General features: G+C 40.2%; 1 protein-coding gene across 1 annotated transcript in view; it reads right to left on the bottom strand.

Moving 5' to 3' along the window:
- NR2E1 (nuclear receptor subfamily 2 group E member 1) overlaps positions 1 to 958 on the bottom strand; it is a 76,694-nt gene extending 75,736 nt beyond the window's left edge. Inside the window, exon 1 of the mRNA XM_089664847.1 lies at positions 448 to 958. Coding sequence (XP_089520973.1) covers positions 448 to 472 — 25 coding nt within the window. The 5' untranslated portion in view covers positions 473 to 958. The remainder of the gene's footprint in view (positions 1 to 447) is intronic.
- Positions 959 to 16,772: the final 15,814 nt, after the last annotated feature.

The following is a 16,772-nucleotide window of genomic DNA, read 5'->3' on the forward strand; positions in this document are numbered from 1 at the left end:
AATTTACATTATATAGATATATTATTATATTATATATAAATTATCTATCTATGTATTATCTATCTATCATTATCTATCTTTCATTTATCTATCTATCTATCTATCTATCTATCTATCTATCTATCTATCTGTCTATTTATTTATTTTACATTATATAGATGTATCAGCCTGTTATAGATAAATTATCTATCTGTTCAATTTACATATATATATATATATATATATATATATATATATATATATATATATATATTTATATTTATTTTTACATATATAGCTCTCATTTCCTCTCTATTTTTATCTATCTATCTATCTATCTATCTATCTATCTATCTATCTATCTATCTATCTATCCCTTTATGATATCTGTTGTGTCTATCTCGGTGAGTAGTGACATCCTTGCAGCTCTTGCTGTACCCCCCAGAAGAAAGTGACCCCGATACGCACTTGTTGATCCGGCAGGTTTGCTCATAATGCTGAGTGTCCCCAGAAGGTGGTCCAGGTAGTAATGTCGCAGGCAGTCCAGTGATGACAGGTCCAGTCCAGCTCACAGCTCTCCCAGCCCTCCAAGCATCCTGGTCCTCTCCCTCACTTTGTAAATCAGCAGGACAAACTTTTCCCAGAGTGTCAGAAGTGTTGTGCCAGTAGAGCCGGCTCTTCCCCAACTCCGAGTGTCCCCAGATGAGGGATCGAAAAGTTGGGGCAGACTCGTTAGAAGAAGCAGGGGCTCAGCTGTCAAGTGTCAGGTAGAAGGTAGAAGGGAGAAGTCTTGATTGCCTTGGGCAGGCTTCCAGCTAGGTGGGTGAAGGAGCGGGGACAGGTTCACACTAGGCACTTGTATGGAGACAAGGCAGGCTTTGCAGAAGTTCAGCGCACTGAATGACTTTGTGCTTTGAGCCGCAGGCTATAGCCCGTAGAATAAAACGGGGACAGCAGAAAGTGACAGGACACTGGGGAGGAGAGAAGTGCTCCCTGTGCCCACTGAGAGCTGCCCTGCTCTTCCCCACTGCTGGAGGCGCGTGACGTCACTGGGCTGGATATTAATGAGCCTCCCTAGGCTCAGGCAGGGCTGATCTCTCCATGCTGACAGTACGCTACCTGCATGAGACCTGTGTGTGTCCAGTCCAGGCAAGTACCCTAGGCTGACTCAGCACATGCCTTCCTGCCTGGCAAGGACATCCCTGGAGCACTTAGATTGCTCAGGTACTGTGTATGTCTGTTCCATTCTCACATGTCCCTTCTCCTCTGCACTAATCCCATTTGTGTCATAGGTCACCCTCTTTATTATTTCAATGGGAAGCCCTGTTAGGCGTCTGTCAAACTTTCTACAAGTGATCGTCCATTTCTCTGTGCCAAGTGCTGTTATTGATGTGATTGAGAAGTAGAGGAGTGTACAGGACAAGAGAAGTCCATCTGGACTCTGTAGGACTGCTGGATAGTCCAAAGTTAGGACTGTCATATAGAGGAACTCCTCCTAGCTGGTGCCACTTAGTTCATATACACAGCTGGTACCAGCTTCTTCACCCCTTTTTATTGAAGATACCAGGCTATGATGACTTTTACTGTGGCTAGGAATCTATTGTGAGCATATTATTTTTTAATTTTTTTTAATTAACTAATTTTTATTTCATGCTTATTTATATTGGCTATTTTTTACTTCTATACTACACTTACATACATGTGTCATACATACATGTATTATAAATAATGATATACATTATTTACAAAAATACAATATTTATATATATATATTGCAGGCAGGTAGTACTGGAAAGAGTAGATACCTATGATATATATATATATATATATATATATATATATATATATATATATTGCAGATAGTACTGGTAAAAGTAGATACCTATGTGTTTTATATATATATATATATATATATATATATATATATATATATATATATATATAAGATATTTCCTCTTTCCAGTTCATCTGCATGATGATCACTGACAATTCTAGCTAGGCACCTCTCCTGTTATATAGACAACATCTCAATACACTATGATAAGTAGGCAATAGTGACAGACTTTGATGGTTTGTGCAGGCAGAAACTCCTGAAAACTGCTATTAGTTTAACATATTCATTCTATATTGTTTTTCCTGGTTCTTTAAAAACAACAAAAAAGAAACGTGTTGTACAACATGTTGTTTCAATAATACATACATATTTACAAATAATGACTGTGATTTGTATTTAATGCTTTCCAAGCTAATACGTTTAAAGCAGCTTTCTGACAGTTCCACTGTCTCCTCACATTTCACCGCAAGGGGCGCCCTCCTATTCTACAGCAATCCTAAAGGGTAGTTGGGTATTTCCATTTCAGCCCCTTGATATGGAGGATTTAGTGGCTGAGCTATTTGACCTGCTTAATTATGGGCATGTGGCAAACCACTTCCATGCCAATGGACATTTTTTACATCATCCATAAAGGGCAACTTTCCAAAAATTACTGGTAAATTTACATATAGCCATACACATTTTATTATATTTATATGTATATAGAGGCAAAAAAATTTAATTTTATCAGTCATTATTTCATAACTTAGACTGGCCATACATTATACAATTTTCTTGAGATTTGTGGTTTAGATTTACCCAAAATCCATATAATAGGAGGTCAAACCTAAACAACACTTTCAATTATATCCAATTAGGCAGTCTTTTGCACTACATAGTTGAAGGTAAACCTAAAGGAAATTGGGCAGAAATTGGACAGAAAATTGTACAGTGTATGGCCAGCATAAGTTATATCAAGTATTTTGTTACATTCAGAACCTACAAAAAAATCAAATGCTGGACTTCTAGTTTCAGTCTTCATAAAGGGTCTATCTATAAATGTATTTACACAATCTTTATACAAGATTCACACGTTTTCTAATGAGTTTGGGAAATTGTGTGTACTCTGGGTGAAAGTTATGTGAATCCCATGTGAAACCATTCATAAATGTTCCTCATTTGCAAGATGAATCACATAATCTATTTTACTAATGGTCTTTAGTGAAATCTAATTATTTTTGTCCTAATCGCCCTATGTAATATTAAATTCAAAACATGTCATCCCCACCCCATATTTGTAGCACTTAAACAATGTATATAAACAAGTAGATTACCGCTTTTAGCAGGAATTTGGAAATGGTTAAACTTTTACCTATATGAAACTGCCAGTTTATTTTATTATGTTCACGAAATAAGTACGATTTAACAAACATTTAATTAGGATTCTGTTGATCTTAATAAAATTAATAAAGCATTCCTTGAAATAGCACTAGGCATATGCAAATGACTGATCTAAATTTTCGCATGCCAATTAGAACATGCCATTGATATGCAGAGAAGACTATTAGCTCTTTGAATATTTTAGCCTCATTACGTTGGAAATTCACCCAGAAAGTCAGAGCCTTGTGTAGAGACGGTTTAAGGACAAGTGTTCCCGATTTTCCACTTCCTTGAACATTAGCACCAAAAGTCTTTTTTCTCTTTTTTTTTTCTTCTTCTAATCTAGACTAATACAAACTAACACAAACTAATACAACTTTTACACTCATACACACAATAGAAAACCAGAATGACTTGCTAACCAAGTTGATAGATCATGAAACAAAATTCCAATACACACATACACACACACACATGATATATATATATATATATATATATATATATATATATATATATATATATATAAAAATATAAATAATTTTCCCCTAATCTGTTTAATAGAAAAAGTTAAGGAGAAGCTTAATATGTGATTTATATTAACTTGAATATATATATATATATATATATATATATATATATATATATATATAAATCATATTAATGCTGCACAATAAAACACTGTCACAGTTGGAACATTTAAAAGGAACTGTCAAGTGTGTCACCTTTAACTTTTTACCGTAATTACTAGTAGAGCTCGAGCAGCTCCGCAGACCGGCTCTTCCTGCACATGGCACTGGGCACTGCAACACTTCTAATCCTAGAAAAGCAGCCATTTTCCAGTTTAATGTCATTAGAAGCTGCTAGTGGGGATTTCATTAGTGGCGATAATCTCTCGCATTCTTCACATGGAGGACCGCAGTGTTCAGCTCCAGTCCTCACAGCTCACAGGCATGGGCTGATTGGGACAAGTTAATTGGTTACATGTAGGATGCTAATAGGATTAATTCAGTGTTTCATTCATTATCCCATGCAGCAATCTATTTTATTTCCTGCATTTTTTGGAACCATACACCACTGTTTTTTTTCTGATATTGTGCTAGGGAAAATGTGTGTGTGTATGTATATATATGTATATATATATATATATATATATACACTCTTAGACATACCTATATTAAGCAATAAACATAATTCTGCTAATAATAATATACACAATGTATTAATACAGAATATATATAACTATATATAATCATAGTAATTTCATATATAAATATATAAAGTTATATATTAATTAATATTAATTATACACTAATAAATATATGTAAAAATATATCTTAGAAAAAAGAAAAAAAATATATATATATCTGGGGCAGCACAGTGGCTAAATGGTTAGCCCTTCCACCTGCCAGCACTAGGGTCATTGGTTCAAATCCCAAAGACAGCACCACCTGTCTGGACTTTGCATGTTCTCCCTGTGCCTGTGTGGCCTTCCTCCTGGCACTCTGGTTCCCTCCCACACCCCAAAGATATGCTGATAGGGTAATTGGTTCTTGTCTAAATTGGCCCTAGTATAAGTATGTGAGTTAGGGACCTTAGAATGTATGCCCCTGAGGGTTATGGATTGATGTGAATGTGCAATATATATGTAAAGCACTGCATAAATGAACAGCGCTATATAAGTACCTGTAATTAAATATATATATATATATATATATATATATATATATATATATATATATAATTTATATAGTATATATACACAGTATGTGTGTATGTGTATCTATATATATATATATATATATATATAAAATATAAATAAACTTATATATATACATATATATATATATATATATATATATATATATACACATTATACATAATGGGAATTATTTACTAAAACTGCATGGTGCAAAAATCTCGGGCAGCTCTACATAGTAACTGGTCAACTTTCAGATTTTATTGTCAAAGCTTAATTGAACAAGCGGAAGTTAGAAGCTGATTGGTTACCATGCCCAACTGCACCAGATTCTGAGTGCATCAGTTTTAGTAAATCTCTCTTTATATGTACATACTTTTTAATAGTGTGTACCACTTTAATGAGAGTGTCCTTTACATATGAAAGATTGCATGTTCTGCAGTTCCCTAAATGCAGTATTTCCTGTCTGGAATAATTAATTCATCAATCTTAGATTGTAAACTCCAAGGAGCAGGCCCCTCCTAAACCTCTTGTATTGAACTGTATTGTTGCTTTATTGTCTCCTTTTATATTTTAAAGCGCTGAGCAAACTGTTGGCGCTATATAAATCCTGTATAATAATAATAATCAATCCGCATGAAGGTTCCAGTGAAATAATAGATTTTATATTGGTCACTGCCATATTGAATTATCTGCAGTGTCCAGGTACACAGAAGTATCTAGAGGTCTGAGTCTATGGAGGTGCTGAATGTGGGTTCCCTGCTTACTGCAAAAAGGTTAGGAGATTTAAGGGGCGGAATTTGCAACTAGGTTTATGCAAGAATCTGAATTTCCAGTCTGTGTAATTTCACTAGTGAAAGATTTATTCTTGCTTCCTTAATTCGTTTTAGGCAGTTTGTTCAAATCTGATTTTTAAAAATCAGACCCAGGGGTCAGCACATCCACAAGTTTGTCTCCAAGTGAAAAGCCTTTTTTTATTGCATGATCACAAAGATAAGCAATGTTTTGGGACCATGCAAGGACTCTTCATCAGGAATGTGAAAAACATATAGCAAACTGACATATAAAGAGATCATCTACTGATAGAAAAAAAAAGGGTCTTCCAGCGCTCCTGACATCACAGTGATGTCATATTTGCTGACAAAACAAACAATAACCAAGTGTACGGCTATTACAAACACATACTTTGCAATCTATTTACAATATCTGCAGTAGACACACAGGGAGAGGTTGGTACCACCTGCTCAATAATATCGGCACATTAGGCCCGAGCATTGCTATGCAACCAGGAATGTACACTGTCAAAATTAGTGTATAGACAGGTATTGCATTTCAAAAGCAATGCAAACCATTATACTAAAAAAAGTGTCCTGTGTCAAAAACTAAGAGGCAGTAAGAGAAAGCACATAAATAGAGATAAGCAGAGACAGCACACCAATGGGAGTGTTAGGAAAAGGAGACAAATCAGGGTTAGCTAGGGAAAGAAAAGAGAAAGAGAAAAAAAAAACAGAAAAGAAAGCACAGGTGTCGCAGTAACATGACAAAAGCAACATGCATACAACATAAATGCCTCAAAAATGATTAAAATATAGAGGTAGGAGATTACTAAATAGAGCAGCTGTGTGCACTAACCAATGAGCTTCTAACTTCAACTTGTTCAGTTAAAGTGATATTAAACCCTCCAGATTTTAAGCACTTTTAGCAACTGATTTTATTATCTACTGAGTATATTTTAAGTATCTTTTAATCTATGCTCATGTTCAGTTTAAGCTGGTGCTATGATCAGTGCTTCAGATTAGCTGTTTCAAGGTGGCTTCTTTCTCTTGCAGCATCCTATGGAGCCATACCTAAACACAAGGACTAGAGTTGCATCTCTGTACACTGTGTCCATCAAAAGAAACACACAGCCCCATAGCAGTGGTGCCACTATGGGGGTGCAGGGGGTGTGCACCTCAGCAGAGGGACACCTGCCAGAGAGGTGACACCAAGGCCGAGACAAGGGGGTTCCGATAGCTACTGGAGGGAGGATTTTGCTCCCCCTTCCTTCCAGCTGCGGGACTACATCTCCTCCGCCTACCTCCTCTGGCAGTTAAAGGCTCTAGTGTAGGCTGCTTGTTGTGTGGGCGGACTGGGAATAATGCCAGCTTTGGTGATCCAGCCTGCCCCCCTGCCTGAATCACCCACCTGACCGCCCATCTGCCTGAACCACCCACCTACCACCCTGCCTGCCTGCCCACCTGTCTGCTCACTTGTCTGCCCTCCCACTCACCTGCACTCCTAGAAGAGGGAGATGAGAGCTGAGCAGGAGAGAGTGTGTGCTGTGGTAGGCTCAGCTGGCTGTCCTTGATGTCATTGCTCTTGCTCCCTGTCCAACGCCAGTAGGGGACTGGGACTAGAGCAGGATGGAATTGAGGAAGGGGATAACATTGCCATGACCACCAATGCAGGTGTGTGTGTGTGTGGGGGGGGGGGGGGGGGTCAGTGGCAGTGAAAGTTAAGCCCCCATCCCCTGCCTGTATTGGTCTTCATGGCAGTGAAATTTTAACCCACCTCACCCTTCTGTATTTGTGGCAAAGTCAGTGAAAGTTAACCCTCTCCCTCCACATTGGTGGTAATGGGAGGGGTTAAATTTAAATTCCACTGACCACCGATGTGGGGGAGGGGTTTAATAATACCGACACCTATGCTAAATGTTGAGTCCAATGACATTGAAGCTGGGGGTTAATAATTCATCCACTGATACCTGGGTTGTGGTTTATTAATGCGTTCACTGACATCAATGCTGGGAGTTAATATGCAGTCCACTGACATCAATGCTGGGGGCAATTCTTGTATCTGGGAAGGGGGGGGCACAATTTGACACCTTCTCCCTGGGAACTGATTGACCTTGTCCCACTACTGCCTGCCACCATCAAGTAGGAAGGGATATCTGACCGTGATGGTGTCATCCCCATTCATGACAGTGCACAGATTGGTCCGCCAGCACAAACCGCATCATTTACAGGGGCCAGTTTGGGGTGCGCATCATGACTATGCACTGACAGTCCAAAACTAGCCTGCCCAGTGCCCTGTGGCAAGCTAGACAGGAGACAGCCTAAAGTGCTAGCCTGCCCAGTGTTTACTGCTGTGTCCTGCTGTCACCCACAGTGGCAGGACAGAGCACTGTGTCAGGCTAGGGGTGGGAACAGCTCCAATGTGCTAATCTGCTCAGTGCCCTACAGTAGGGCAAAAACATATGGGAAAAAAATTATTGGGGGGTGGTGACACCCTGTTTTACTGCACTAGGTGCCACCAACACTAGTGACGATACTGCCCCACAATCTAAGATGGCAAGACACTTTCCTTGCTCCTCCCTCCTCATCACCCCTCCATTCTCCAAGCAAACATACTGACTGGAGCAGTGGCATCCCTAGGGGGGTGCGGGCCGCACGGGGTGACACCATCACAGGGGGTGCAAAAGCAGGATGCCAGTAGAGCTTCTGGGCTCTGTGAAGGTTCTGGCCAGTTATTGGGATGATCCAGGATTCCGGGCTCAATGACAGCTGCCCTGGGTGTAGCGGTAAAATGAGTATCCTCTGAAGATATGTATCCCCTGAAGCAACTGCGCATGTGCTGGTTTCAAGCCGAAGAAGCCGATCACCGATCTCCGACTTTAGCACAGAGCTGCCACAGTTAATCCCTTACAGGCTGCAAACCGCTGAAGGTAATCCCATGGATCACTATGGGTTGCAAGATCAGTTAACCCCGTATAGGTTCAACCTACATACATATCTTCACGGGATACTCATTTTACCGCTACTCCGGCACCGCTCCTTCCTCTCTAGAGGGGTGACACCACGTGTTACCGCATCGGGTGACACCAAGCCTAGGGACACCTCTGGACTGGAGACTGCACTGTTCACTGTTAAATCTTTCTAATAAAGACTAGAAGTTCAAGGAAGAAGCACTGAAAGAGCAGGCATCAGCAGCACTGAATGTTGTAAAAAGGAGCTGGGGTAACAAATAGTTTACTGGGGAATGTTTAATTTATTGAGAGCAATGTGTTCAGCTAAAACATTCTGAGGGTTTAATACTACTTTAAGCTTTGAACACTAGAAACTGATTGGTTGCCTTTAACTGCCCCACTTCACATTTGCACTGCTCCAGCCTTAATAAATTCCGCATCAAAGAATGCAGAGTATATAGGTCTATTATGTACTTAGATCACATGCATGATTCAAAAGTGTTAAACAGTGGGCACTTTTAATTTTAAACAGTGGCTTCCCTAGGGGGGTGCGGGCCACACCAGATGACACCATCACAGGGTTGCAGGAGCAGGATGCCAGCAGAGCTTCTGGGCTCTGTGAAGGTCCTGGAAAGTTATTGGGGTGATACAGTGACAGCTGCCCCCGGTGTAGTGGTAAAATGTGTATCCCGGACCTGTGAAGATATGTATTCCCTAAAGCAAATGCGCATGTGCTGGTTTCAGGCTGAAGAAGGCGATTGCCGATCTCCGCCTTTAGCACAGAGCTGCCACAGTTAACCCCTTACAGGCTGCAAACCGCTGAAGCTGATCCCACAGATCACTATGGATTGCAAGATCAGTTAACTCCGTATAGGTTCAACCTACATACATATCTTCACGGGATACTCATTTTACCGCTACACCGCCACCACTCCTTCCTCTCTGGAGGGGTCACACCACGTGTTACCGCACCGGGTGACACCAACCCTAGGGATGCCTCTGATTTTTAGAACTACATGTAGATTGGGTAATGAACCTTATGAACAGGCAGAAATAAAGTAAAATAGAAGTAAAATAAGAGCAGATACAGTACAAAATAATACAGTGTCAATCAGATCAGTATGCATAATCAGAATTTAGTGTTCATCCGAAATGTATGTCAAAGAAAAAGCACTGTTTAAAATCCCAGGATGTACACCGTTGAGGATATGTATCCAAAATGCCTCAAGGCACACCAGGATGCAGCTTCCATTCCCACCCTTGGTGGTCTGTCAACATGTTCCATAATCATACTTTGTAGCTCATGCACATGGTGGTTATTATGTGCAAATTGCACTGCTACAATTTCGCTTAACCTCCCTAGCGGTATGATTATTTCAGATTTTTGGTGCTGAAAGCGGTACCATTATTTTGCATGGAAATATGTAGTTTTTTTTATTGTAGGCTGTAATTTTTAGGAATAACTCGCTGAAATCTGTCCGAACAAGAGTCTATTAAACATCCCGGGTATAATAAAATTTGAAACATGAAATCATAAATTATAATTTAATAAATAATCATAAAAAATAATAATATAATAATAATACATTTAATTCAATAATAAAATCAAACCGAAAACACTGAAATTTGAAATAGAGCGCCAAGTTTGTACATTGCTGAGCAAAGTCGCAAAATCGTTTTCAGTGTCTGATGATGAATTTCCCCATGAATCATTATCACTCAATTCTGCAAGTGGTTCTGATTTACTATCGCTGTTCTCTAGCTGATATAAAACCGCTTTTGACCTAAAGGGACACTTTTTGGACGCCATGGACGTTTCTCAGTTTCCAGGCAGAAAGAACAGACAAAATGCAGGCAGGGCACAGGACAAAGCACTAGGGACAATATGTATGTGAAATGGGTTGAAACAGCAATGTTTTACTATGAAAAATGTGTTTTGAAAAAAATTCAATTTTAAAAAATTTTCAAAATTCCCGCCGCTGGCGGCAGCGCCCGTACGTCCCGACGTCACAGGGACCAGAACACAGAAGCCGGATGCCGGCATCGGCCGGAGGAGATGGCCAGGGACGCTGCAGGGGACACATTGCGGGAGCGAAGGACAAGGTAAGCTCTGCAGGGACTCCCTATGCAGCGCCGCATGGTAAGCCCGAGTGTAGCTTGGGGTTACTGCTTTTGGCACTGACATTTTACCCCGAGCTACACTCGGGAATACCGCTAGGGAGGTTAAAGGCTTAGTTCATCGTTGGACAATGGTTTATGTTACATCCATATTTAGGGTGTGATATGAAACCCAGTCACATTCCCCAACCCCCCCACCCACTTACTTGAATCGTGAGGTCATGGCACTTGTAATCCAATGTTTATTTCCTCGAGCCCCATAATGAAAGGTCCAAACCTCTGGACTAACCTGGAGCTTGAGAAGAGTCAGCAGGAGGCTGTTCATTGCACCCATGGTGCACTGATCGCAGTTGCATTGCTCTGCAGGCTTCAGTGCAATAATGTAATAAATTTGCATTTTTATATTTCACAAATGTGAGTGTGTTTGTTACATTTTTGGAAAAGGTGGATCCACAGGTTCCCCGTGGACAATTCTTGCTAGTGCTAATCTGAAATTGCTTTTGTGATATTGAAAAGGTAATTTGAAAGAATGAATCATTTTGCCAACATACAGTAATGTGGAAAAGTTTTAGGCAGGTGTGAAGAAATGCTGTGAAGCACGAATGCTTAACAAATATACATTTTAACTGTTTATTTCTTTATCAATTCACAAAATGCAAAGTGAGCGAACAGAAGAAAAATCAAAACCAAATTAATATTTGGTGTGACTACCTTTTTGGCTTCAAACAAGCATCAATTCTTACACTTGACACTTGAACACTTTGTACACTTGGACAAAGTCCGGAATTTTGTAGGATTAGAGTCAGGTGTAGGATTTACCAATTATATCAAGCAGCTGCTAATGATCATCAATTTCATATGTAACTGAAAATGTGAAGTGCAGAGCTTAACATATAGTGAAATGATTAAAACATATCAACAAATGATGTAGTACAAAACAACAAATGAATGTCAGATAAAATTAACAAGATCCTCCTGCGCTCTTATGTGGGACAAAAACAATGTGCAGATATTAGAACGCAGCTAGCATCCCATCCTATACCATATAGGTCTACCGTCACATAAACATAATAATGATGCAGCGCTGATAAGATAAACAATCATCGGTAATAAACAATATATGAACACAGACAATATAAAACAGATAAAAAAAGGTCTAAAGGACCAGACCTATTAATAATCACAAAAAATTACCCCAATCCACATGGGGATATAATAATCGTGACCCCCAAGTGTCTTGATATGACACTTATATTAATCCACACAAATGTGAATCCCTAATGAGAGATCAGCTAAAAAACACAATTAGTAAGACACACATCACATTTAAATAATTAAGTGACAAAACAGTCCATAAATCAGTGTAGTGATCTTCCGGTTCATGCACGATGTGGATGTCAGCACACTCTCAATGTGAACCCCAAAAAAATGGCTGCAATGGCCTCTCACCTTCACTTTATGACCCTGCAGGGCCACAAAGCAAATAAACTCTCCTCTGGATCCTCAAAGCAACCGCTCTAAAATCCAGACAATGTCAGCAGGCAATCACTATTCATAGATCCACTGGACTGGTCAACAGGCAGCTTAGCACTCTCATAAAAATCATATGCCCATAAAACAGAGAGAGAACACAATGAGATCCAGTCCGTGGTTGCTAGGATGGGTCAATATATAGATACTTTTCTGCAACCCATAGTAAAGAACACGAAAGCCTACTTGAGGGATACTCAACACCTTATCCAGTTATTGGATGGTCTTGCTAATAATAATCGGATTTTATTAGCTAGTGGTGATGTGTCACCACTAGCATCTTCATGATCAATGATGTATACCATCATTGATCATGAAGATGCCATGGAGTCTGTAGGGTGGGGTCTGAGGGAATTTAGTAATCTACGTTGGATACAGAGGAAATTTATTTTGGAATGCCTTGACTATTGCCTTTCACATAACTACTTTTTGTACAAGAAACAATTCTACAAACAAGTTAAGGGTGTTGCTATGGGGGCAAGATTCGCTCCCAGTGTGGCCAATTTGTTCATGGCCCACTGGGAGGAGGAGGCAGTTTATAGTTATACTGCATCAGCAAGGTCTCTCCCAGACTGGGGATTCAAGATGAGCTATTCAAGCACTGTTGAAAAAGCACACAGAAATGGGCAACGTTGAGGACCATAAGACGCAGTGGCCGACCAAGGAAACAATGCAGCAGATGAAGGACACACCATGCTTACTTCCCTTTGACATCAAAAGATGTCCAGCAGTGCAATCAGCACAGAACTTGTGGAAACCAGTGTGAGCCAAGTACACCCATCTACTATCTGGAGGAGTCTGGTCATAAGTTGTCTTCATGGAAGAATTGTGGCCAAAAAGCCATACTCAACTATCACAAAAACATAGGAACCGGTGTGCAGAAAAATGGAAGTAGGTGCTATGGACTGATGAGGCAATATTTGAAATATTTGGCTATAGCAGGAAGCAGTTTGTTCACTGAAAGGCTGGTACAATAATGTGTGTCTGCAGGTAACAGTGAAGCAGGGTGGAGGTTCCTTGCAAGTTTGGGGCTGCATTTCTGCAAATGGAGTTGGAGATTTGGTTAGGATCAACGGTGTCCTCAATGCTGAGAAATATTCGCAGATACTTATCCATCATGCCATACCATCAGGCAGGCGTGTGGTTGGCCCCAAATGTATTCTGCAGCAGGACAACCACCCCAAGCATACTTTCAAAGTTGTTAAGACCTATCTTCAGCATAAAGAAGAAAAAAGCCCTGAAAGCAATAGTTTGGTCCCACAAAGCTGTGAGCTCAACATCAAGTCTGTCTGGGAATACATGAAGAGACAGAAAGAACTTACCTGCCAAGTTTCTTCAAAAACTATGTACAAGTATACCTAGCAGAATTGACGCTGTTTTAAAGGCAAAGGATGGTTACACCAAATATTGATTTGATTTGGATTTATCTTCTGTTCATTTACTTTCCATGTTCATAATTGATAAAAAATAACCTATGTAACCCATTGAAATGTTATTGCTTGCAATACATTAAGACGGACATTAGATGGCGGTGGCCTGCCATTCACTCACATGGACAGAACAGCCCTCTGGAACTTGTATGCTGAATAGCAGGAATCAGCTGGTGAGCAGAGCGGTCAGAGACTACATTTCCAAAGAAAGGTAGCATGTGGGCGGGGGCATAACTATCAAAGCCCGGAAGATTGGCAAGGAGAGTGCGGGGAGAGACTAAAGAAGAAGGTTTGCTGATGGCTGAAGTGCTGAACTAAGCCATGGGGCTAGGATTGGGGAGAGAGGAAGAGTGGAAAGAGCCTAATGACCACCCAGTCTGCCACGCTGCCCAGCAGGCCAATGTGATAGCAGGAAACCAGATGGGACACCGTGTCTTCTGTACCAGAGAGTCCATAGACTAACCCTGCCTGCAGGGAAAGACGGACCGTTACGATCTGCTGGACCACTTTGATCGAGTGACAGAGACCAATGCACCCACTAACCAAGTGTATGCTGACAGTTTGACACCTCAGCTATCTACCTACACATAGTTGTAAACATTATATATAGTTGCCCCAGTTTGCGGCCTAGTTCTCCCAGCCGCCATCATTGGGATACATCTGCATTACAGTTTATTGTACAAGCTGACCGCAGGACATACAGTTGCAGGCCAGGATACAGCAGTGCCAACTGAAATTACATGTTTCCTTTTTTCATCAAAGCAGGATTCCTACTACTGTTCATTTTGCCTTTGACATTCAGAGAGTTGTCTTTGTCCATAGACACTTATGCCAGTTGTTGCTATTCATTACTTCAAGCCTGCCCTATGTTTAATGCTTTAAAGGGGACCCACCACAAATTTGCTACCACCAAGAGGATAAGTGTTAAATCTCCCCTCTTCCCTCACTATCTTTGTGTTACCATCCTGAGGAACTATATTCCACACCTCAATTCAACTTCATACCAACTGGGCCCCAACAAGCGCATAGAAGACACTGTAGTGCTCTTAAAAGGACATTGCTCAATATCAAATGAAATTCTCATTACGTCACCTGTTTCTTGATAGTTCTTGTTCACTGGGGATTCAGCAGGCCACTCAGATTGGAGGCAGTGGATTATTTCTGAAAGCAGGCCTGCTAACAGTTATTGTTGCTTTACTGTGACTGTCATTACTTTTGCTCACAATTGGCAAGAGTGAAAATATTTGCTGCATATATCAGTGTCACTTTGTTCTTTTTGAGCAAGTTACCTTTAATTCCAAGGCCAACAACAGTCTCCTCAGCACTCCATACTCCACCTAACTCCTGTGTCGACCTGGCTCTCTCATGTTTATGGGCTGATCCATCACTCTACCGGGGCCTCCAAACCTGGGATTGGTTAGACTCCCACAAACATACAGATTAGGTCTCCACCTCTTCCGTCCACTGGCTTATGGAAGGTTCCATTGGTCCTCCAGTACCAGGTAGAGGCAATAGAGTCACAACTTGTTAAGCCATCTAGCTTGACCTGCAGTAACCCAACCTTAATCACAGACTAACACAGTTATGCTTACGGGCAGCACAGTGATTAAATGGTTAGCACTTCCACCTGGCAGTACTAGGGTCGTTGGTTTGAATCCCAACCACAGCACCACGTGCCTGGAGTTTGCATGTTCTCCCTGGGCCTGCGTGGGTTTCCTCTGGGTACTCCGGTTTCCTCCCACACTCCAAAAGACATGCTTGTAGGTTAATTGGATCCTGTCCAAATTGGCCCTAGTATGTGTATGTATGTATGAGAGAGAGAGAAAGAAATATATTTTGAAATATATTGAATACGGCCAAAATTGTAGTATTTCACATATATGTCAATATATTAATATATTTGGGAAGAATATTTTTAAAATATATTTTTCTGCCATGTGGGAATGTACATTCAAAACCTCTGGTGTACAGCTAGTGGCATAGAATCCTGTAGCTGTTAGGAGTGTCAGCCACTAAAACAATCAGCTAACCAGCCAAATAGTCAAATAATTGCCAAGTGGTGGTCGGTTGTACACTTAATACATATAAAAGGGGTGGAAGAGGCTCCAGTTAGTAAAACTGACACATCCAGGTTAAGTAGAAGAATTTCAATTGTTGAGTCATTTATAAGTAGTCTGGCTAGATACTATTAATTATGTAGAAAGCACTGTGCAATTGATTGTTGAGTGTCATTGGCTAAGGTTTGGCTTAATGGCTCTGAATTTTTTTTCTTTATCCAGCAAGGCCTCCACTCCCCGTGGCACACAAAAGTTAATTTCTCTAAAAATAGTGAAATAGAAGGAGGTTTAGGATAATTCCATTTATACAGAATGGCTTTTCTCACTACAGGATAGATATACCTAAGTAGCTGTTTGCAGCCTTTACAAATTTTACCACCAGGAATATCTAATAAGCCAAAAATTGCCTATTCTGGAAATGAAGGCAGATAGCTATCAAGTAGCATAACTTAATACTCCAACCCAAAATTGCTTGATTTTGGGGCAAGCGCAAAGGGCATAATGTAAGTCCACATATGAATATCCACATTTGAGACAGCAAGAGGAAGAGCATAAGCCCATGACAAGTGATTGGTGTGGGGATATGAAAGAATGGTAAAAAAAACCCCTGCATATAATTTCAAGATACATTGTGGTTTTGATCTTTCTCCAACGTACGTCAAAAGAGTTTAAAATAGTGTTCACAGAAAAAAATTGGGAGGGGTTGAATTTATTTGTTGGGACCAGTTGCTTTGGAGGGGCTGGTGGTGATAGGGATACAAAACATTTTTTGTCTGTGTTAGGCAAGCTTAAAAGAAGGTCCAACCAATTTTCCCAGTTATTTTGATAGAGTTTTTTAAACAATGTAAGTAATGTAGGATTTTTCCTTTAAAAAGAGAAAAGGATTGTTAGATAAAGCAATTTTTCCAGCACAATGTTTGAAAGCAATGGTTGTTTTTAGTGGCGTTGGTTAACAGTTTGATCTAATGAAGACCTTCATGATGCCAGTGTTTTAAAGTGGGATATCCCGTGAATTCTGGAAAGTCAGGGTTGTTCCACATCC

This window comes from Staurois parvus, unplaced genomic scaffold (assembly GCF_062004578.1).
Source record: "Staurois parvus isolate SC_StPar_1 unplaced genomic scaffold, SC_StPar_1.0 ptg000048l, whole genome shotgun sequence".
NCBI classification, from domain to species: domain Eukaryota; kingdom Metazoa; phylum Chordata; class Amphibia; order Anura; family Ranidae; genus Staurois; species Staurois parvus.